We start from the raw sequence: 22265 nt of genomic DNA on the forward strand, positions 1-22265 counted from the left end.
ACGATTCAACGATGTTTTTATTCAACGTTAATAGAATTTTGTCAAAATTCAAGATTAAGCTTGATTAAAGTTGTGATTGACAAGTATAGCAGCACAATTGGGAAATATCAACATTAAGTAAGTTTTAAGTTATATTGCAAACTATATTCGGGGTTTTCTACTTGCTTCAGAAAAGTGAAAAATTTCCATGTATATTTTAGGCATAGAAAAAGCTTATTCTTTTTCTTGGCAACTGCTTAAAGATATAACCAGAGCAATTTGTTGTCAAAGTTGATGAAAATGCAATCTTTGAAAACGAGATATCTTATCGCTTGCTCCATGGATTTGAATAAAATTCTAGTTGGAAACGCAACTAAGGTTACTCTCAACATCTATTGTTTACGTATTTAAAAATGTTAACCCTTTGTAGGTTTTAAGTGGATTAATATTCTACTCTGATCTAGAATCCAAGATGTTTTTTTTTTTTTACAAAAGTTGTTCCTTTTGTTTAAATAACAACGAAAATCATTATTAAAAGCCTTGGCATTTGCAAAAAAACTTTATCAGTATTGGGAGATTCTCGGTAATTTCTTCAGTAGCCACTGATGATTTTGTACTTCGTTAGAATGTTGACGATGGAGTTTTCCCTAGCCATCGTCTTTTTGAGATTAGATAAACTCCAAGAACAAGGACATTGAACGAGTTACTCGTATATCCACCATCGTCAATCCCATGGCAATTGTCCTCTCGTATCGCCCTACCTTAACCGAACATTTCTCAGGATATTGTAGTGGATATTCTACTTTGATCTATCCAAAATCAATCTTGTCCCAAACGGATTTGTGGAGAAATCCGACCTTATTGAGAGTAGCCCCACGTTTGTTCATTGGTCCAAAACGAAAAGATCACAAACTGTAAGTTCTGCCATTGTGTCTGCATCCCTCTCAACACTTAAGATTAATTCATTATTCGACGATTCAAGCATTTGGGAAAAATATTCTAATGGAATTCAACAGAACTCTAGAAGTTTGGCAGGCCACCAAAAATGAATGGTTCATTTAATATGTGCAAAACGATTCTGACGAATCCTTGGAAAATCCTGTGAAAGCACTCTTTGTTGACAACTTTTTAGATTACTTATTTCTCGGCAATACCCAGGCCTCGTACGGCTCCTCTATTTTCCTCTATTTGTTTTCTGGTATCTTTGAATTCCTCTTTTTCTCCTCTGAGGAGTGCATACTCCTCTTTTCTTAGAAAAACCTCCTCTATTAAAAAAAGAAGATTTTTCGTTGACCATTACGAATTGAAAATTAATCGTAATTGAATGGATTTCCTTACAGTTTATTGAGCAGCAGCCCTGGCTAAAAAGTTCCATAGTTTTAGTGTTCTTACTTCAATGTCTATTTAGGTTTTGCCTTTGGTTTCTGACTTTTTTATATACACATTCATTTTGACAATTTCTCAGCGAATCTTTTCTAGAGCAGTGACATCAGTAGCATTAGTCTTCTCATAAGTGACAGTTCATACTAGACTTGTTTTTTCGAAAAAATATTTTTCAAAAATTCGAAAAAGCTATTCTTCCGAAAATCTTTCTGAACCTAAAAACCGAAAAACCTGAAAACTTGTTGTTGCACATTTGGAATTTCCCGCCTTTTTTAACGGGCTCAAGGACTCCGTAGTGTGCATCCTGTTACAAGTCAAATGAAACTAATATTTTCTAAAAGTATATTTCAGTGCCCAAGCATAGTCTGCTCAGAAAGAACCCAGAATATATACGCTTTCAAGTTAAGGATCTATGATAGTTGAGTGGTTTAATGTACTCACTAGAGGGCGACATAGTTCAGCAGGGGGCAGAGTTTGAAACTTGCCTTTGGAAGTCACCCTTATACGGAGAAGACGTGGTGCCGTGGTTTACTTAGATGTGAGAGTTTCCCGGTTTGATTCTCTTCCCCAACCTTTCTCATGGAGACTTTTAGACGCTAACCACGCCCATAGATGGAGGACTAAACTGATACGGACGTGACACTTCCCATTGCAAATAGTATAAGGACGTTGTTGATGGCTGGTTTCGCTGGCCGGGCGAGACTCAACCCGCCGACCCCCAGTACGCAAACACACTCTCAATAACTATTATCCATTTTCGGTTATTTCTCGAAAAGTCGAAAAATGGTCCTTTTTCGTTTCGTTTTTTCGTTTTTGTATTTTTCGGAAAAACTGAACGTCTTGTTCATACGTTCTTTCGTCCGGTTTGGTCCGGCTCCCGACATGGATGACCATCATGGCATTTGAATGTTTTGGAACCAGAACTTCTAAAAAATGGATGGTGAACGGGCTTTCCCTCAAATTGGTCAGAGGAATTCTGAACCACATCTCCTGAGCACCCTGAGCATTATTTCGGCCTACTTTGACCAAATTTATCAGTTCGAGAATATCTTTTGGTCCTATGAAATGTTGAAGTTCGCCGAAATGAATTATCGAATCCGTTTGCAGTCCATGTCTCTGAAAGCCCATAGTTGGGATGGGGGTGTCCCAAAAGGTACAGGGTGCCGATAGGGTTTGAAGGAGAGTAAGTGTCCCCAGGAATCACTGATTTAATTTGTATCATGAATTTCATAACACTTACGGATGGGGTCTTGTATTAAGAAAAATGGAATGAACACGGCCATAGTTTTTAACTCTTGTATTATATGTATTCTGACTGGCAAAAAGTCTCAATTTATGTCTCAAAACCTCCTCTTTTTGGCTCTCTTTTGCTCAATACCTCCTTTTTTTTGCCTTTTTTAGACTCCTTTGTAGAGGAGAGGAGGGTGCACGAGACCTGAATGTCCAATTCTTATTCGACACGTATTTAAATCAGGATGGAATTATAAAACTATCTATTTATTTCGAAGCTTTCCTTCTTTCTCATTAAATTGAAGCTTCAATATTTCAACAGAACCGTAGCTTGTCATTGCCACGTACGAGCCTCCTGCATTGAAGGAGGCGTGAAGCAAACGCCCACTAGCTTCAATGGAATTTGCCAATTCCCCACTTTCCATCGACCAGAAGTTGCAGTATCCGTCATGACCACTCGAGACCAGATATTTCCCATTGGGGCTGGAACTCACTTTCGTCACGTGGCCGTGGTGTCCTTCAAGGGTCTTCTGACAATCTCCAGAGCGCGAGTTCCAAATCTTGATACTCCCATCAAACGAAGCTGACACGATAATGTCGGCATTTGGAAGCCAATTCAAGTCTACCACATAGCCAAAGTGGCCGGAGAGGATGGCAATCGGAGACTTCTTGTCAACCGACCAGACGTTGATGTTACAATCCACGGAGCACGATGCAAACACGTTCGATCGTGATGAGTGCCGCACGATTTTGTAAATGCCCCCGCTATGGGCCTTGTATTTATGTTCAGGCTCACTATCTGAGTACTCTCCATTCTCATCAATCTGAAGAGACATTTGTATCCTTCTATACTCTCTTTTAACAAGAACTAGATAAAAAACGTACACGACTTACCTTCTTCATTTGTCCGTCCTCCACGGAGTCCAAGTAAATAAGACCATTGTAATCCCCGACTAGAAACTGATTTTCTGAAATCCACTCCACAGCAATTGACTCGGTAGGATTCCAAGCAGTGCGACTCCAAACTCTCTTGGACTTGTCGATCACAGAGACACAGCCTCCCCCACAACTAAGGATTTTATTTCCTTGAACGGAAATAGCTCTAGCCATGCCTTCATGTGGGGTCCATTGATCCAATGCTTTGCCTAAATTGTTCCACAATATCACTTTTCCGTGCTCCGTACCTGAATCAATGACCATGGTTCTCTGTTAGGACACAATTTTGATGTTACTAGCTCCAAACCTATCTTTACCGGATACTAGCCATTTTCCAGAGTCGGACCAAACGGCACAACTCGCCGAATCAGAATGGTCCAATTGGAGCTCGTTGACTCTGGGTTCGGTGACAGAAGGTTGGAAATCCCAAAGGAACATTTTCCTGTCTGTGCCAGCGGTAAGAAGAATGTCTTGAACTGGGTTCCAAGCGCAAATATCCACATTTTGAGTATGTCCAACCAAGGGGATCCGACTGGCAGCTTCCACTTCTTTGGGGGGATCTAAATTGAGCCAAACAACTCGAGTCAAATGGAACGTATGGTTCGCAAAAGACTCACGCAATACCTGGAGGCTTTGGTTTCTTGGCCTTGGATCGTTTGCTCTTGGTCAGCTTTGATCCGTTCGAATCCGTGTTATCGGTTGTCTTCTCGTCAATGGCCTGGTCGAGTATGATGACAAAGTCGCTGTCTTTGGAATTGGGTGTGACAAGTTTGTCTTTTTCGACATGGTTTTCCTTAACATCCTGCACTTTTGACTCGTTGCATCCCATCTTGACCGATGACTATGGGCTCATTATTTTTAACCGTGGATAAGGCATTACCTTGCCTATTCGTATGGACGTAAGTCAAAAGGTCTGAGAAAAAATACACAAGAGACGAAGCTTTCTTTTTCAATTTCATGCCTCTATTTGGTCGTCCCCAAACATTCCCCATAACCAAAGCTTGGGTCGTTAGGGACCGTTTCGAGATCCAGCCAATAACTCAGGGACCTTGGTTAGCATTTCTTACTTCAGTTGCTCAACAGGCCTATGATAAAAGAACATTTATTTACTTCGAATGTACATAAGTGCATTTCAGCATTGAAGTGTCACATGGGTCAAAACCGTTCATGGATTTCATGATCGGCCAATTTCAAAGTGCCAAACTCGATTGTTCCCGTATACCTTGAAGGCCGAGGATAATTGTCAAAAGCTAATTATTTGCTTACTACAATGTACACGAAAAACGGCAAATCAATGGCAAATTTAACAATTCTAATTCTACGTGTTCTATTCTTATTACAAATACCATCCGTTCCAGAAAGAGACAGTTCCAATATCCCAATACCTGCCTCTCAGGTCTGACTTTCTCTTCTCTCTTTCAAGAGTCGCACACATTCCCCTATTCAATAATAAACATTGTTAGAGGATCCACTTATCTCGTGAATTGCTCCAAGTTCGTCCTTCAAGCATCTAAATTCTCCTCAGGGACTCATCATGTTGAGCAATGTTCATCTGGCGCCCTCAGATGACGAAGATCTTTACTCTGGATTTGGCCATGAGGAAGTGGCCCCCGCTCTGCAAACCGAAGATCTTGAGTTCGATGCGGGATTCCAAGTAAGACAAAGAGTGGGGGAAATTATTTTGCACCTTTAGCATATGTATAAAACTCTTCAACCTTAAACATCAGGCCGCACTCAAGACCAGTCAAGGTCGTCGACCACCGGGAACTTCAAGTGGACGCTCTGGTCAGGGTCGAGTAGGAACTGCCTCGGGAAACCGAATGGGCTTGGGAACAGCCTCTGGCCTTCGTGGTGCAACCGGCCTCATATCCTCTTTGGGAGGCAGACCAACAACGGGTATAACTTATCCTGACTTTTCAATGTTAACACTGGATCGACACTGATCGATATTGTGAAATCCTCAAAACTGAAAACTATTTGCTAACCCCCAAAAGACCTTTTACCATGGTAGTAAATGTGGCATCCTATTAACCAACTTTTTTCCTTTGAGCCTTACTTAACGTCTTTCCACCCTCAAAGTAGGTTTGACCATGAGAGCCTGAAGTTTAGACGGGGACTTGAGTAAGGTTGAGCAAAAACAATTTTGATTTGCGAGAAAGGGTTGCTTTCTTGTCCCAAGGAGACTCGGCCAAGGTCGTCGCTACAATTACGCATTTCAATTTTTAGCTCAATCGAAAGACTTCACCATAGGTACTACATAACTTTATACAGATTGAATGAGTTAGCCTTCTTGTGGTAAGCAATCACTAATAGAGGGGTCGCTCATTAACTATGTCTCCTGTTAAGTAGTGCACTTTGAGAGGGTATAACTTCTGACCCAGTTGTACGATCGGGCTGAAAATTAGAATATATAGTTGTAGCGACCTGAAGCCAATCTCATTTGAAGAAGAATGCAAGGCATTGACCCAAATTGGAGATGGTAATGCTCGAAAATTGGGGTCTGTGTCCATATTCCAGGCTTTCTTGGCATTGAGCAATGAATATTGAACTATCAGATGTGCTATGTCAGTCAGTTGTTGGACCAAGAACGCCGTTTAACCGCTGGTAGAGACATGAGGCGATGCCGACTTGGAACTCAAACTATTGATTACTCTACCGCCCAAAAAGATCATTCCAAATTCCATTCAGTTCGCAGCTTTTGGTGTTCTAATTTGCTTCTCTACCCCCTTTTTACTGAAGGGTTTGGGGATGGCGTGAATAGACCGATGACGGGAATCCGAGGGGCTGGTTACCCCGGGACAGCAGCTGCAGGTCAGAGAGGCCAGTTTGACCCCATGAACCAGAACTCGGCAGGTTTGAGAAGCGTGTCTTCGCCTGGAATTGACGCCAAAAGAGAGGAAACCCCAGAGGAAAAAATCAAGGCCATGGAAAAGAAGGTTTCTTTGATGGAATAACCTCTCCGACTTATCACCTAATGATATGATGATAACAGTAATAGTTATTGATAGGTGAACAAATTGATCCAAGAGTCCTGCATCAGCGCCGGAAAAGGCAATACCAAAGTGGCCTTGGATCGGGCAAAGGAGGCCTCCACCAAAGAGAGGAGTCTGATCCGTTTAAGAGAACAAGCTGGATTAGCCGAGGCCCATAATCTGGATTTGACCTTCAGTGTCCTGTTCAATTTGGCCAATCAATACGCGGTCAACGAAATGTATACCGAAGCCTTGAACACCTATACGGTATTGCATGATTGATTTTCACGCCTTCTACACTATGGGCTTGTTTTTCACAATGTCTGAAAAACGATAACATTATTTTCAGGTGATCACGAAAAATCGAATGTTTAGTAATGCCGGAAGACTGCGTGTCAACATGGGCAATATCTATTTCAAAATTGGTCAGTACGCCAAGGCGATCAAGTTCTATCGCATGGCTCTGGATCAGGTGGCCAATACTCACAAGAGCATGCGAATCAAAATCATGCACAACATTGGTATCCTCTTCGTTCGAATGGGACAATATTCGGACGCATGCACCAGCTTTGAATGGATCATGTCGGAACAACCCGAGTTCAAAACTGGACTTCACCTGATTCTCTGTTACTATGCTCTAGCTGATAAGGATAGAACCAAAAAAGGGTAAGAATCTCAAGCTTCAAATCAAAGACTCATAGTGCCCTAGAAACATTTTGATTTGATTTGTTTTACGTGTTATGTGCGTTTGTAGATTCCAACAGCTTTTGGAGGTTCCCATGGAGGACGAGGATGAGGACAAATATGCTGCGGTTTCTGACGATACCCATGCCAATCTGATTGTGGAGGCGATCAAAAACGATCAGCTACGAAAATTGGAGCGAAGCCGAAAACACGACTCGGAGCACGCTATTCTGATTGCCGCCAAGCTGATCGCCCCAGTAAGTGATTTTTCATGTGAGTTGGTTCCATCAACCAATTAGGGGGCTACCAAATGATTCACTTGCATGAGAGTTGGTGAGAGATCGGCTATGAAATGTTTTTATTTCTCCAAAAACGATGAGAAACTCATGTGACAAATAGATTGCACCTTTTGGGTGGATGCATGAATGCAGTGGGATCAATTTCAGATGATCGAGGACACATTCTCTTCCGGTTACAATTGGTGTGTGGACACGATCAAGATGTCTCAGCACTCGCAATTGGCCAACGATTTGGAGATCAATAAGGCGGTCATGTATTTGAGACAAAAGGATTTCCAAAGTGCGGTCGACACCCTCAAAGCCTTCGAGAAGCAGGAGACGAAAGTGGCCAGCACAGCGGCTACCAATCTCTCGTTTCTCTACTTTCTTCAGTCCGACTTGGAGTCGTCAGAGAAATATGCCACTTTGGCCAAAGATGCCGACAGTTACAATGCCGCTGCTTTCGTCAATCTGGCCAATTGTCTGTTTCAAAAGGGCGACATCGAGAAGGCCAAAGAGATCTACAACGTGGCCTTGGCGAACGATGCCTCTTGCGTTGAAGCTCTTTACAACCTGGGACTGGCCCAAGTGGCTTTGGGCTTCTTGGACGAAGCTCTGGATTGCTTCTTCAAGTTGCAAAGTATCGTGCAAAATCATGCCCAGGTCATGTATCAAATCGCTCGGATCTACGAACTCAAGGGCGATACGGGCCAGGCTGTGGAATGGTACTTTCAAGTGATCGGTCTGACACCCACTGATCCGGTTGTCCTTCAGAAAATGGCCAATATTTACGACAATGAAGGCGACAAACAGCAAGCTTATCAGTACAATTTCGACTCTTACCGATATTTCCCATCCAACTTGGAAACCATCGATTGGCTAGGGTCTTACTTCATAGAGATGCAGGTAGTTGGAAAATCTGATGTCGTAGGCTTAAGAATCATAATTTGACAACATTCGTTATGGTATGTAGGTGAGTGAAAAGGCCATTGGATACTTCGAGAAGGCCGCCCTGATGCAACCGGATGATGTCCGTTGGCAGTTGATGATCGCCAGTTGCTTCCGTCGATCTGGGAATTACCATCGAGCCTTGGATACTTACAAATCCGTCCACCGCCGATTCCCCGACAACATCGATTGTCTGAAGTTCCTCGTCAAGCTGTCGAACGACATGGGCCTAAAAGAGGCTCAGGAATACGCTTTGGAATTAAAAAAGGCCGAACGAGCCAAGGATATGAAAGAGCAGCGCATTCAAAGCAGTCGCCCAGGATCACGACGGAGCTCCAGTAGGACCTCGATGAACTCGACTCGGACAGGATCTGCGGTAAATTTTAAGATTGGTGCTTTAACATGATGAAGGTCAAATTGCCAGGAAGAAAACGTGCATTGGATTATAGCAAACTGCACTTCATAATGATTTTTACACATCTGAATGTTAATAGGAACCGAATCATGCTGTTTTGACTTGACGTTTTAGCAGAATTCAAAGTTCAAATCGAGATTGTTGATTGGCGTATATTTTTTTAAATATATTCTTGGAGAACAACCAATGCAATATCACCATTCTTGACGTTTGACACATCACATTGAAGGTTTAAACAAAGTCTAGTCCGAATTGTTTTTGAAACTTTAATGCTAGAAGGCCTAACAATCGTCGAATCGCCAGTCCATTGTTCTCATATTGTCCAATATGAACCAGTAATTACTCCTCCATTTTCCAGGTCAGCGCTGATATCATGACAAGCTCTCCCACGGGATCCCGACAAGTGTCCTCACGTGGAAGAAGCGTGCCAGGATCCGCCGCTCAAGGCCGGTTTGGTGTCTTTGAAGAGGATGCCGATGAACCGTACCGTCCCAATTCCAAGGAGATCGTTTCAGGCTACAGTGATCCCTTGGGACCCATGCCGGAGAGGCCCAAAACTGCGGCTGGAAACAAGGGCGGGATCAACGAAAACGAGTTTGCTGACGAAGAGATAGGCGACGATTTGCTGCCTGAGTAGAAATTCAGATCTGTTGTATGTTTGTTGTAATCAATTAGACGACAGTCAAGTAATAACACGATGCTTGAAAAAAAAATTCTCAAAAGCCTCGCTCTATTTTGAATGAACCGATTTGGATCCGAATTTGAGCAAATATTTGGGTAATGTGTCCATTCCATACCAGTTTATTAGTCACTTTTTGGTATGTTCCGGTGCTATATAGAAGTTTTCGACTGCAATCACTGTTTTAATTAGGAGTTCTGGGGTAAAGTTCTTGAAAAGCCGCAGTTGTAGGGAAAGTTGAATTGGTACTAGTAGAAGTAGCTCAAGAAAGTTTCCTTGAATAAGGACAATGAAGATAACGATGACAACGTCCGAGCAAGTCAAGGCTGAACCAAATATTGTACGTAGAGTCAAGAAGACTTTGATTGTTTGAGATTGTTTGCTTGGTAGAGTTTAGTTGTAATGTAACGTGCTTGTGTTGTCGGTTGGAACACAAAAATCTGTGCTTGAGGTTTCTGTCCGCTTGTCATGATCTGTCAAGTTGACTTTGGTGGCCAAAGGCAAAAGTTTATTTGGCTCGGAATTTGTGACAAGACCATCATTGCTAGTCATTGTGACCGCGCAGACAACCAAGTCTTAACAAGGCCATGAAGTTACAATTAGAGACAGTAGGGCTCTTTCATTTCCAAGGGCCCTCCTGGCCACACCAGAACCCTCCCAAAACAATCGAATCCAGAGTTCAGGCGTGTTTTTGTTTGTATTTTACACCAAGGTTTGGCGGTAGTCTGTTTCAGAGTTGAAACAATTATGTAAAGCACTTTCACTCTCTGATAAATAATAAATGAAACCAATGGGTTAGTAATGCATCAGATATGCTAGTGTCAATGATTTACAACAAGAATATCAATCATCCAAGTTCTTAAATGTGAGGCAACTGAACTTTTTTATATTTTGTAATTGAAATATGGCGCAGCCCGAGATACTTCTTCATTGGTGATCTTTGGTCTTAACCTTGAGTTCCTTCCCCAAAATTAAGTTCTTAACAGGGAGTGGGGACACTCTGCAATAATACCAACAGCGCACGTAGCGTGTACAATACCTACGTCTTCCACTCTCCTTGCACCTTCCACCAACTAAGAATGAAAGAAAGATTCAAGGCCATGACTTTAATGGCTTTATGGAAGAGGGACCAAAGAAGAGCAACCAGAACAGCCACCTTGGCCATTGGCCACGCACTCCTTGACCGAACTGAGACTGAACGAGAGAAACCACGGCGACTGGGCTAGATCTCAGAATAATGGAGTGGAACCACTGTGGTCTGCTGGCTCTGTCGCAACCACTTCAATCGTTCATTTATGGTCGGCTTTACAATGCCGTCAACCACAGACTCTGTAAAGCGTTAGAAAAGGATCTCAAATCACAAAAAATGCCCCCACTCCACACTTAAGTCTTTAGAAGTGTATGTAAGTCTTGTTCCATTATTTGAAGAATCTTCGTAACACCTTAAATGTCAAGGCGATAAATAGAATTGTACCTAGTGGGATTTTTTTCCCAAGGAATGCCATATTGTACAAACTTGCTGCCCTAGACAAAGGGCGAACGAATGAATGAACCTACGAATAATGAGCACTTGCCGTACAATCTGTACTAGAGGTCAGAATTCGATCAAGCTCATTCATTTTGTCGTCTATTGGACAATAGCTTGCCAAAGCTCATGCATATTTATATTCAGAATATTCGAAAGTTGTTTTAGTTACACAATACACAATTAGCATATCAACAAAAATCTTAATTCATGACTTCCTCATCACACGAATCTCAATTTCAAATAACAGAAAAAGTTTCGTTTTGAAACTTTTTGAAGTCACCTCAAGTCCAGGAGGATTGGACAGTACATTCAAGGGCTCCAATGAAATTGGCACCGAGATCAAGCATAAAATAATCGAAATCGACGTGATGGAAACATGTCGCTTGGAATGCATATTTCCGATTGGCCAGACATTTGTTTTCCGTCCATTTTTGGCAATTCTGGCCCCTTCGTGCGAAAATTCCACTCATCATGATCACGCACGACATCCGTGTAGGGTTTGCTTGAACAGCAGTTGTCCTGGTCTCCGATGGTTACGAACACAACGACGAGGACAAGGTCGCTTTTGCTTGCTTGCGTGTTTGTACTTACAAGATCAAACTTGGAGCCTTCAGGAGATTCGATCGTACGTTCAGAATGACTCGTTCGTCAAGATTCGTCTATCCTATAGCTCTAGTTATAGAAACGTCATGCCCACCAAAACAGTGATATTGACTAAAAACGTTTTTGCCTGTCACGTCACTTTCAAAATGAATAACTCTTAAATGAAAACGAGAAATGATCATGTCATCAGAGTTAGGGCCTAAATAAATCAAAATGCAATATATCTACCATCAGCCATTGCACACTCTCAATTTCAATTTGGAGAGGGCATGCCAGTACACACCTGCACACAAAGAACTTGAGATCGGCAATATCAATGAGATTGATGACACGGCAACAGCTTACACATACTTCCAAGAAGAAATTCTCATGGAGACCAACATTTGATGAAGATAGTTTTTGACAAGTATTAATTAGATCTGATGATTAAGGACTGCCAAAATATGCCTTATCTGTTTAAAACAAGTTTAGTAGCAAGTAAAGCATCTTTCATGTTTTTGTGCATATTTTGGCTTTGGGCAAAGGCAAAAGAAATATTTTTTGTCAAAAATGGAGGCAGTGAAGCTAACTGACTAAAAGGCAGCTCAAACAAGACAAAAATTAGTGAATAAAAATGATGTTTTATGCCTCCTTTTGCCATTTTTAGTCAAAATATACACTTCTCTGTTGCCATGTGCATTTTTTATGGTAGCAATTGAAAAAATCACCTGATTGGCTTCGGGTCTCTAAATTTAATAACATGATTGAATTTGTCACGCAATTCTATTAAGAGACATGCCTCTTGAAGTTTTCAAGCAGAAGGACTAACTGATGTTGACGGGCACTCTGTATTAGGACATTGGGAGCTCAAGTACAAAGCCAATAATTTTCCCTTGTTTTAATGTGGGCAATCGAACCAGTAAGTATCCCTTTGGCTATCTAAATTCGCTAGCTTCATTTTCAAACCAAACAATTTCCCATGTTTTGCAGAGGCTTTCTCATTGTAGACCATTTTTCTGGGAGTGTCATTTCTCTGCCTAGAGCTCTTCCTCGTCAACCTCTCGTCTGTTTTAGGCGTTGGTATGCGTGCAAGGTTTCATTGCGGAGAAATGGGTGTCCACTTATTGTTCGGCTTTGCAGAATGAACCATGAACTCTAGAACTATAAGAAAAAAATACCTATTCTTTCTGGGGGGGCTGCAAGTCAAAAAGATATTGCTCCCTTACGAGAGAATGTGTATGTTATATTGGAAAAATTGGTAACTTCATTACTATCCGAGGGAAATAGGAACGTAACCTACAATATTTGAGCCGTTTTGTGCATTGCACTTTTTTCCTTTGTCCATTTGACGGAAGTTGAAATAATTTGGACAAATCTACCTTAACCAAGGTATTATCATAACAGAAAAAGTCTTATTCGATTCGGATGGCGTGAAAGCCGTGCATCCTCTTGGTCCCTATTCCCTGTTCCCCTTCCCCGTTCCTGGCACTGAATAGTCCTTTGACCTACTTACCACAAGCCAAAAACCGAAGAACATTAGGTAGTGCTGTTTGTGAGATTGCAGTTTGACTTTCTTTTCGTCCCGAGTGCAATCTTGCAAACATTTTTTCCGCGTGTAAAAGTTTCTCCAGAAAAGGATCCTGTCAACAAACCTTCACAAAATTAGTGTTCCTCTTCCAAAACTCATTTCATATGGTACACTAATTAGAGACGGGGTTCTGCGACAGAACCCGCTGAATCTCTCAATGGTGTCCTTTTTCTTTGCTCCTTTTTTCTCCCACTGCCATCTCCAAGCTTCGCCAGGTGTTCGTGTGAAGTAGTAATTACTGCAAGACTTCTCCCAATGGTTGGACTGATTGAACGAACAGAAACGAACACCTTTCCAATCTCAGAGTTGCCGAGTGATCGTCCGTCCACTTGCATAATTTTTTGTTTTGCTCCCTCCTGTGAGGAAAAAATATTCTCTCGGCTCCCTGCACTTATCGACGGGCCCTGCTAAACGAGTAAATGCTGAAGAGACATTATTCAAAATGATGCGCTTTGCTTGGAGTTCTACAAATCCACAAATACAATTCAAGGAAGCTTTTAGATGTTTAATCCTCCCCGCAGTTTGTCGGAAGTACTGTATATGTGAATGATGATGTTGGCTGACTTCGCTGGCAATGAGCGGCTTAACCCTTCGGTACTAGAATAACCACAACAACAACAGCATTATCAACAACAACATAGTTGTAAGTTATTAGAAAATTGTCAAGACCGAACATTTGATTTTCTACGAATCATATGGAATTGGTCTTTTGCATTAAGTGCACTCTTTCGTTTGATCTGTCTTGCTCAGACGGTAAATCTACAATAAGCCAAACCTGGCAGAAGTCATTGTTTCACGGGATCGGAGAAGTGCATTCTTGTTCCAGTTTTGATCGGACTTCTGCCGCCGGGCATTGTTGGGACTGCACTCATTGACACTCACTTGCGCTCATCCAGTCATCATTAAAGCAAGACAAGGATCCCTCATCAGTGGTGGCGGCCATCATGGTCCCTTCGTGTTGGTCTCAAGAACCAACCAAGAAATCAGGTAAGAGGGGGAGGGGGAGGAATGAGGAGAGAGAGCTTGTTTTCCCGTCGTCTGGTTCACTCTTGCCGCTGGTTTCCTCTTAGCTTTGGCGACGAAGAAATCATCGCCGGTTGTTCCACGTTGTCAATCAGAGTTCAACGTTAGTTTGCCAGGGCCCGACCTTGGAAACACTTGCACGGTTCTGGAGCTCCCAACCAACTTCTTCTTTCATTCGAGTGGTTCAGTTTGGTGTGGCCGTTTTGCCACAAGTATCAGTGGAAATTGGACCAAAAACATTTCGTCTGGGTCATCAACATGAAGGAGATTCAGCACGTGAAGCGTAGTGCCAATGGAGCCGACCACAACGAGATGAACCACTCGAGTTCGCAGGACTTCAGCCAAATCATCCAAGCTCAGCATGAACTGTTATCGGAACAAGGGCGTCAAATTCACGAGTTAAAGGTCAAACTGGACAACAATCTGAAGTTGACAGATGGTTTGCAAACACAGATTGAGGAAATGCAGGATGCTTTCCAAGAGTGGCGAGAGAGGGAAAAATCGGTAAGTGGATCAAGCAGCACCACCATCACAAACAATGATGATTTGTCGGTGACAACGGGTTTGCAAGAGCAAATCGATCGTCTGACATCGGCTTACAATGGAATACAAGATCAGCTCTACGAAATCGACAAAAGCTGGAAAAATAACCTGATTTTGTACGGATTACCTTATTCGGACAGCATGGATGAGGATCCACTCATTTTGGAAGAAAGGGTGAGTGAAACTGGAAACCGCAAAAATGAAATGAAAATGCTGAATCTGTTCGCTCCAATGAAGTACGTGCAGATAGTGTACAAGCTGTTTTTGAAATTGCAAGATTTGTTTTCTATCTTTTGTTAAAAAGTTAATGAATTCACTTGTATCGGTATTGAAACCGGAGAAATTTTTTTTAAGAAAAATATTGATCCAGAGATGTGGGAATTGGGAGCCATGAATTGTCAGCAAAAGGATATGGAAGTTTTTGAAACGCCCGTGGTACGTGAGGAATACAAAAGTTCAAAGGCAATCATGTTTGTCTCACAGGTTCGGGACATTTTCCACAAGAAACTGCATATTAGCCGAGACATGGCCATCCATCGCATTACTCGCTTATGGTATGGCCCCGATTGTCGGGGCTACAAGCCAATCCAAATTGCATTTTCCCAATACAAAGACAAGGAAGAGGTTTTGAGAAAGGCTCGTCTCCTCAAGGGAGGCAGCATTTACCTTTCGGAGGATTTCTCCCGTAAAGTTCGCCAACACCGCCATGAACTCATCAAGTTCATGAAGGAGGTCAAAAGTCGGGATCCCGCTCGTCGTATGGTGCTCAGATATGACAAGCTATATATTGGCACCTAAATCTATTTCTACAATGATCTGAACAATCGGATCGAACGTCAGCACAATGGAATGGAATTGGGACATCCTTCTAGGAAGAATTCAGCGTTGTTGGAAAATATGGTCCTTAATGAAGCTCAGGTAAAAAATATTTTTTACAAATTTTTATTCTAATTGGCGAAGCCAATTATCGCATCGTTCGTTTACAGCGTTTACAATTCAGATAGACAAAATATTGATCCTATTATCAATATTGGTCCTTTCCAATACTTTTTTCATTTAACACAGGCAAGCATGAGCGAACAGCACCAAGCGTGGTTGAGGAGACCCAAATCAGGCACGAGTTCGAGAAGTGAGACGCCTATTCAAGCCACGTCCTCCATGAACGATCTCACACGACCGACCAGATCAGCGGGGAACCGATCCAAGAGGACCGTGAGAACTTTGTCCAAGGCCGCTTCAATTGATTCCTTGGATTACTCGAATTCAGATTTTGAGCTGAATCGACCAACCAATGGACGGTTTTATGACTACCCAGAGAGTCCTTCCAAAAATCATACCTACGACACTCCCACAGGATCACCTATGAAGGCCAAGAAGGTGGTAGCTTTTGCTGACGTAGAAGAGCCGAGTGTGTCTCATGAAGTTGAGCGCTATGTTCCCATCAACTCTCAGCAATTGGTTAGCCTGAGCCAGCAGTCACAGCCAAATGGAGATGGTTTGCCTCCCATACACCAAATGATGCAAGTGGAAAGACCTCTGGCTTTGCGCAATCATATCCAAATGAATGTTTCTTCCAACTTACCTGCCATCACAAATGGAACATCGTCCTTGAACAAAATCCAATTAAGCTTGCCTCCTCCGCCTCCTTCCCATGATGATCACGAGGGGGAAGGTGGCGAAAAGTACAATAACAATCCCAGGGCCTTGACTCATTCGTCCGAAGGAACAATGGTCCAAACGAATCATTTAGTCCCCATAAATGGTCGTATTCCCAGTAACGGGAAAAGGTCGAACAACGGAGGCACCTTGGTTCAAACCGAGGGGGGTATGATCAAAGTGGCACTTTACGGAGAATTCCCCGTTACTCAAATGAAATGATTGATTCTAATCTACACTTATGAGAAAAGGGCACGGACATATGTCCTGCCACAACTGTCAGTTTATTCATAACGTCGGGAGAGATATTCTCTGAGAGATATTCTTCCTTACAATCTTAAGTTTCAGCAGTATCATCCGTCTACACTCTTTTCCTTTTTTGCTAAATTTGTCTCAATCATGAGGATATTTAGGCATCTCTATAATTACAATCAATGGCTCTGTCTCTTTGATCTAACAACCTCGTTATTTCAAACAGACGAGAAAATTCAAAATGTTTGCTAATAATTTCTTTGCAACTGGGAGAAAATATCACTTGTTGCGTGACATAACAAATTCTTGTCGTTATCGAATTTTACCTTGAACACACCAAAAAATGGTCCAATACAACAATTATGCATGTTCCAGCAAATCAATCGAAGAAAAAGAAATGCATCATTCACTACACATACATGTTTCACTCTGAATCAAAAATATATATACATATTTATCGCTCATATTATGCGTTAACTAATTTGTCAATCTGATAAAGGTATGTTGTTTACACGTAAGCAATCTTGTTCTTTCTTCTAAGATTCCCGTTGACTCTTCCGACAAATATCCAAAATATATTCATATCTGTAAGAGCATTATGGGAAAATGAGTCAAAACATATTGAGCACACAGGGTGGCCCATAAGTGATGGGGTGCAGAGGATGGCAATTCAATCAAAAAGTAATGCTCCTTCAACTAAACATTTTATTGTGCTTTTACCGAACAGAAAACTGAGCAAAAGTAAGGCTAGGTAGTTGACGACGTTCGTGTTGCATTAAATCTCCCTTGATTCGCATTGATAAAAATTGTTCCCTATTTTTGTTCTAGCCTGTCCTGTATTGAAACTTGGCGTCAATCCCTCCATACATATTAAATGCAATTGTCAGAGAGTGGTACTCCCAGAAAAACTTCTGTTAGTCAAGTCTTCATATCGGTCCAAAATGCCATGAAATTTTGAAGGCGTGATGGGACCAAACAATTTTGAACAATTTAAACTAATAATTCCGGGGACTTGATGGCGAATCGTTTTGAACAATTTAAAGTCACGATGTTGCCAATCTGTATTTGGGCCAAAGAGCGGCTTAGGAATTTGGTGAAACGCAAGGATTGTCAAATAGACTAGTTGTCAATTCTTTTGTTCTCTTTTCATTTGAGCATATGTTGTGCGCTACACCTTGGTTTTTGATTGAATTGTAATTTTCTGTACCATATATTTTATGGGTTACCCTGTAGGCATACTCCGCAGATATGTTAAATAGCTCACCCATAGATGATTACATATATGTTCTTTTGTTTTCTATGAGCTCACCCTAGGAATGTAGCTCCATTGAGGGGGAAGGCTCTGAGAGAAACTGCGACCATCCCTCGACCGAATATCTTTATTCCGCCCTCTCGGTAGCATTGTTGGAATGTGTCAATGGTCCCATTGTATTTAGGGTTGATGGGACAGTCGGCTTGCATCCGAGATTTCACCACGTCGAAGTAAATCACAACAACCCAAGAAACAGTACCTGAAAGTAAAGAAAAAGATTCTTCTTTAACTAAGCTACTACTTACTGATAGGAATTCTTGAGACCATCAACAAACAATTTCCCTTTGTTTGACTCTTCACCTCATTCAGATCCATATTGAGCGGCATCCCTTAAGGGATGAGAAAAAAGCGTTGACTACAGTTACCTGCCACGCCTCCTACCCACACAGATTGAAAAGGGGTCGGAATTTGTCCCTTTCTACGGTCGCAAAGTCGATCCACAATCATCTCATAGACCATGATATACACACCATATGATGGAACGTCCCTGAAAATTTCATTTGTTCAGTAGCTTTCAAAAATAATTTTCTTTATAAAATATCACCTTAAAGCCATTGGAACCAGCCCTTGGTACCACCCGGTGAGCCCTTTCGTCATATATATGTCCCTTAGTACTTTGTATGGGCTTAGCTTTGAACACCCTTGGGCACCTGAAGGGCCAATGATGGATGATATTAGCTTGCAACGCTGGGCATTATTGGTTGTTGATTGTTTAAGACTGAAATCTACCTGCGGCTTTAATTTGTGTTTGCAATCTAATTTTAGCTAGATCAACAGGACAGGAGACGGCCAATTGTGCTGCTCCACCTGCACACCCAGCCCAGTATACCTCCCAATAGGTGGGCTTGACCTTCGTGGCGGGTTTACCAGTGCGAAGTTCCGTCATCGCGTTCAATGACATTCCGTACACGCCAAAAAATAACGAGTTCAACGCTCCGGCTGAGAGAAGAGGATAGTACATCCCCTTGAAGAACCCCTGGACCTAATTTAGAAGGAAGGAAAGTTGAACGTGATTATTCCTCCAGGGTGCATGTTCACTTGATCTGGAATTTTTTTTACCGTACTTACCCCCTCGAATTGGAAGCAACTTTTGGTGACATGCCAGAGGCTGGGGTTTTGCAGGGATTGTTGACGTACCTAAGGACACGAGAACACTTTTCATTCAAAATGAAAATCGGTATTTGGATATGCTTATTGATCACCTTTAAAGTATCAAAGGGATGACCGACAATCAATCCAATCACCCCACCAAACCAACCAGCTGAGAAATCACAAAGAGACGATGCCATCCTTAAGACCTTGAGTCACAATCAAGGTCAGGAATCACGAAACTGCACGATGAGGCAATAACTTGGTGTGTGAAACTCTGCTTCTCATCACTTAAAAGCCATTATCGAAACTCTTGCAATAATTGCAGATCAGATGATGAACCATCGAACTGTGGAGAGAAATGCTAGTCTTTGTAGGCCTATAGGGGTGAATAGCCAAAGGCCACTGTCAAAAATTGGTCGAACACATGACATTGCGCCTAATGTACTTCATCGTCAAGCTTTCTAAAACTAAGCCAGCCTAATTTGGCGAGTTGCCAAAAAGCAACGGCTCGTTACATTTTGCATTTCATAAGAAACATCATCATGTAAAATCACATCATATACAAGTTGGTGTCATAGAACAATAAGGCAGTTGAGAAAAGATCATGCAGATTCATCCAGGTTTTGACAGCGAGCTAGCACGTATTCGTATCTGGAAAGATGGTTCGATAATGGTATGAGATTGCCAAACTTGATGTAACAAATAGTGTGAGGAAACTTGAAACTCACCCAACAAATGTGGCTCCATTAACAGGAAATGCTCGGAGAGCTACTGCCAGAGATCCCTTGAAGAAGCCTCTCCAACCACGTTCACGGTAACAAGCCAGAGCCGCCGCACTCATGCCCGTAAATTTGGGATTGTTTGCGCAATCCGCTTGCATTTGGGACTTAACCACATCCAAAGGCATGATTAATAACCATGATACGACACCTAGCGCAAGAACATCCATCAACAACCCAAATCACTTTTGATCAATATTTTTTTTAATGCTTTTTTCGGGGTCCTAATTGTAACTGTGAATTTTCATTAACTTTTGATTCTTCTTAAGACAACCTCTCATTTTTACTTTCTCCCATGGTTGAATGGAAAAAACATCCTTCTTGTCATTGACTCAAACGGAATAAGACATCCTTGAGCTGAGTTCGATATTCGTTCGACGTTTTTTCCCTTTTTAACGTGCTGACACATGACACGTTCATTTTTTAGAAAACGCAATTCGCAATTTTGTAATGCAAGAAAAATTTGATTTTGCTATTTGATGAAATAACATTATTCACTGTTTTCTTTCTCGCTCAAGATGTGAATGAATTATCTCACTCAATTAAGCATTAGGAACGTTTGCACCTAAATATAACTTAATTAAAGAGAGGCTGCAATCAAATGATTTTAAAGCACAAGTTTCACGTTCTAGTAGATCCCGTAAAAAATTGTCAACTTTTGGGTAAAGCGGCTTTGAGTCTCTTTTATTAACACACACATAAAATAACAAGGTCAGATCACTGCATACAATTAAAGGCAAGACACAGTTACAAAATTTACTCATTAAGAGTTCGTTTCAAATCTGCATTGTCCAAAGCTCTTGTAGCTTAACACACTACATGGAAGATTCAAACTTTATACCTACATGTATGCTCATTGTCTCATAACCTTGATCGCCTCTCCTGAGTTCAATAACCAGATTTGGACCTAAATTTAGGAAATGTCATTTATTTGATAATTTTTGTTTTTGGTTGTATTCACTGCCAATGTCAAAATGTTCGCTAATTTAGTCATTCAAATTTTAACCAATATCAACTTCAGCCACTGTATCAGCTATTCCTGTTTACCTAAAATGAGCCTTATGTATTTACGCAAAGAAACTCACCGGCAATGCCTCCGCTGAAAAAGGCGGCTTGTGGGGCTCGGTCGGAGATGCGGGCCATAATGGTATCATAAATGATCACGTATACCCCGAATGATGGGCAATCTCTGCAGATAATCATCTGGTTAATCACAAGCGTTAAATGAAAATTTAAAAAGCGATGTGACCACCTTATGCAATCTACCTTAAAGCCATGATCCAGAACCCTCGATAGAGTCCAACGATGCCAGTCTCACTGAAAATTTTAAGCAACGCATCCACGGGGCCTCGATATAAAGTATTTGCTGACGCTAGTGACAAAAATATCATAATGTCTTAAGAAACAGAAATCCAATGTCATCAATTTTGGCTCACTCAATTCAACTTGGAGAAAATTTGGGCTTGAGATATGGTTGCTTGTATTACTATTTCGAAACAATCTTGTAAAGTTTGGAATAATGGACCCTCAATCCACATTTGAATGATAATATGCATACATTCATTTCCACATTCACATATTTAGAGCAAAGGCCATAAATTCCCCATATAAAACCTGAAAATTTAGTCTTACTTGTTTGGGTTTGAAGTTTGATTTTTATGAGATCAACCGGACAGGCCACGGATAGTTGCAGGAAACCTCCAACGAAGCCCGCAGCAAAAATCTGGCCGTAAGTCGACTGACTACCAGTTCCCTTGTCCAGTGTTTTCAAGACGGATCCGTATACGCCAAAGAATATGGAGTTTAAAGCACCAGCTGATAAAATTGGAAACGAGAGCCCCTTGAAGAAACCATGTGTCTATATAGCAAAAAAATGATCCGTCAACGATGCCCCTCATACTATCAGTTGCTCATTTTTCCTAACCCCTTCATGCCGAATGCACTGTTTCATTACGGCCACTATTCCACGGTCATTGCCAGATTGTTGCCGAACCTTTAAGAACACCGTTCATTAGTGGGAGGACATGTTCGGTTTGTGGCACAGATCGAATGATGAAGGCCTTACCTTTACCGTGTCCAATGGATGTCCAACTACAATGCCTAAACATCCTCCAATCCATCCTGCGATGAAATCACAATAGAAAGATACCATTCTAGATTTGCTAGGAAATTTGGCTTTCGTCTTGGAAATACTCGATAAACACGACAGGTTTTCATTGTCTTTTTCAGAGGCAAGAACTGGATTCTTATCTTTCTTTCCTCGCAAGTTTAATGATCTGGGGGAAGGTTCAGGTTTGGCGTCTTCGACAGTTGTGGCGTCTTCGACAAGTGTAGCGTCTTCGACAAGTGTAGCGTCTTCGACAAGTGTAGCGTCTTCGACAAGTGTAGCGTCTTCGACAAGTGTAG

The 22265-nt window shown here is 41.7% G+C and overlaps 5 protein-coding genes across 7 annotated transcripts; 2 read left to right on the forward strand and 3 right to left on the reverse strand.

The window, feature by feature from the left end:
- Window positions 1-2740: 2740 nt before the first annotated feature.
- LOC131890256 (F-box-like/WD repeat-containing protein TBL1XR1-A) lies at window positions 2741-4736 on the reverse strand. Its single transcript, XM_059239566.1, has 4 exons — window positions 4153-4736; window positions 3846-4088; window positions 3487-3776; window positions 2741-3416 (listed from the first exon to the last, which is right to left on the reverse strand). Exons 1-4 carry the CDS (start codon window positions 4355-4357, stop codon window positions 2856-2858), a joined length of 1299 nt encoding a protein of 432 aa, XP_059095549.1. The 5' UTR covers window positions 4358-4736; the 3' UTR covers window positions 2741-2855.
- On the forward strand, window positions 4509-9572 carry LOC131890246 (intraflagellar transport protein 88 homolog). Its single transcript, XM_059239554.1, has 10 exons — window positions 4509-4580; window positions 4952-5182; window positions 5256-5424; window positions 6268-6464; window positions 6537-6767; window positions 6850-7166; window positions 7255-7441; window positions 7631-8368; window positions 8436-8786; window positions 9184-9572. Exons 2-10 carry the CDS (start codon window positions 5063-5065, stop codon window positions 9460-9462), a joined length of 2589 nt encoding a protein of 862 aa, XP_059095537.1. The 5' UTR covers window positions 4509-4580; window positions 4952-5062; the 3' UTR covers window positions 9463-9572.
- A 4783-nt stretch (window positions 9573-14355) lies between these two features.
- Window positions 14356-17142, forward strand: LOC131890264 (uncharacterized). 2 transcript variants are annotated; one of them, XM_059239576.1, is made up of 3 exons: window positions 14356-14942; window positions 15252-15686; window positions 15834-17142. In XM_059239576.1, the coding sequence occupies exons 2-3, from the start codon at window positions 15618-15620 to the stop codon at window positions 16644-16646; spliced, it is 882 nt and encodes a 293-aa protein (XP_059095559.1). In that variant the 5' UTR covers window positions 14356-14942; window positions 15252-15617; the 3' UTR covers window positions 16647-17142. Both variants share the same exon structure in this region, with proteins under 2 accessions (XP_059095559.1, XP_059095560.1).
- Window positions 17077-19671, reverse strand: LOC131890263 (solute carrier family 25 member 45-like). 2 transcript variants are annotated; one of them, XM_059239574.1, is made up of 7 exons: window positions 19191-19671; window positions 19048-19125; window positions 18718-18970; window positions 18533-18638; window positions 18354-18475; window positions 17986-18187; window positions 17077-17261 (listed from the first exon to the last, which is right to left on the reverse strand). In XM_059239574.1, exons 1-7 carry the CDS (start codon window positions 19275-19277, stop codon window positions 17213-17215), a joined length of 897 nt encoding a protein of 298 aa, XP_059095557.1. In that variant the 5' UTR covers window positions 19278-19671; the 3' UTR covers window positions 17077-17212. The 2 variants fall into 2 exon arrangements, with proteins under 2 accessions (XP_059095557.1, XP_059095558.1); XM_059239575.1 differs by having other exon boundaries at window positions 19057-19125; window positions 19191-19667.
- A 172-nt stretch (window positions 19672-19843) lies between these two features.
- Window positions 19844-22242, reverse strand: LOC131890269 (solute carrier family 25 member 45-like). The gene is made up of 7 exons (XM_059239581.1): window positions 21925-22242; window positions 21784-21852; window positions 21492-21717; window positions 21126-21231; window positions 20945-21048; window positions 20705-20766; window positions 19844-20010 (listed from the first exon to the last, which is right to left on the reverse strand). Exons 1-7 carry the CDS (start codon window positions 22009-22011, stop codon window positions 19990-19992), a joined length of 675 nt encoding a protein of 224 aa, XP_059095564.1. The 5' UTR covers window positions 22012-22242; the 3' UTR covers window positions 19844-19989.
- Window positions 22243-22265: the final 23 nt, after the last annotated feature.

The sequence above is a fragment of the Tigriopus californicus genome, chromosome 11, assembly GCF_007210705.1.
Source record: "Tigriopus californicus strain San Diego chromosome 11, Tcal_SD_v2.1, whole genome shotgun sequence".
Lineage (NCBI taxonomy): Eukaryota > Metazoa > Arthropoda > Copepoda > Harpacticoida > Harpacticidae > Tigriopus > Tigriopus californicus.

Coding starts and splice junctions, on each gene's coding strand:
- LOC131890256 (XM_059239566.1), bottom strand. CDS start 4,357: ATGGGATGCAACGAGTCAAAAGTGCAGGATGTTAAGGAAAACCATGTC. Junction 4,089..4,152: donor CAAGAAACCAAAGCCTCCAG/GTATTGCGTGAG, acceptor GGCTCAATTTAG/ATCCCCCCAAAGAAGTGGAA. Junction 3,777..3,845: donor TGGAAAATGGCTAGTATCCG/GTAAAGATAGGT, acceptor TCATTGATTCAG/GTACGGAGCACGGAAAAGTG.
- LOC131890246 (XM_059239554.1), top strand. CDS start 5,063: ATGTTGAGCAATGTTCATCTGGCGCCCTCAGATGACGAAGATCTTTAC. Junction 5,183..5,255: donor AGTTCGATGCGGGATTCCAA/GTAAGACAAAGA, acceptor CTTAAACATCAG/GCCGCACTCAAGACCAGTCA. Junction 8,787..9,183: donor CGACTCGGACAGGATCTGCG/GTAAATTTTAAG, acceptor TCCATTTTCCAG/GTCAGCGCTGATATCATGAC.
- LOC131890264 (XM_059239576.1), top strand. CDS start 15,618: ATGGAATTGGGACATCCTTCTAGGAAGAATTCAGCGTTGTTGGAAAAT. Junction 15,687..15,833: donor TGGTCCTTAATGAAGCTCAG/GTAAAAAATATT, acceptor CATTTAACACAG/GCAAGCATGAGCGAACAGCA.
- LOC131890263 (XM_059239574.1), bottom strand. CDS start 19,277: ATGGCATCGTCTCTTTGTGATTTCTCAGCTGGTTGGTTTGGTGGGGTG. Junction 18,188..18,353: donor GTGGGTAGGAGGCGTGGCAG/GTAACTGTAGTC, acceptor CTTTACTTTCAG/GTACTGTTTCTTGGGTTGTT. Junction 17,262..17,985: donor AATGGAGCTACATTCCTAGG/GTGAGCTCATAG, acceptor ATGCTCTTACAG/ATATGAATATATTTTGGATA.
- LOC131890269 (XM_059239581.1), bottom strand. CDS start 22,011: ATGGTATCTTTCTATTGTGATTTCATCGCAGGATGGATTGGAGGATGT. Junction 21,718..21,783: donor AGTGCATTCGGCATGAAGGG/GTTAGGAAAAAT, acceptor TTTGCTATATAG/ACACATGGTTTCTTCAAGGG. Junction 20,011..20,704: donor ATGAGACAATGAGCATACAT/GTAGGTATAAAG, acceptor TTCTTGCGCTAG/GTGTCGTATCATGGTTATTA.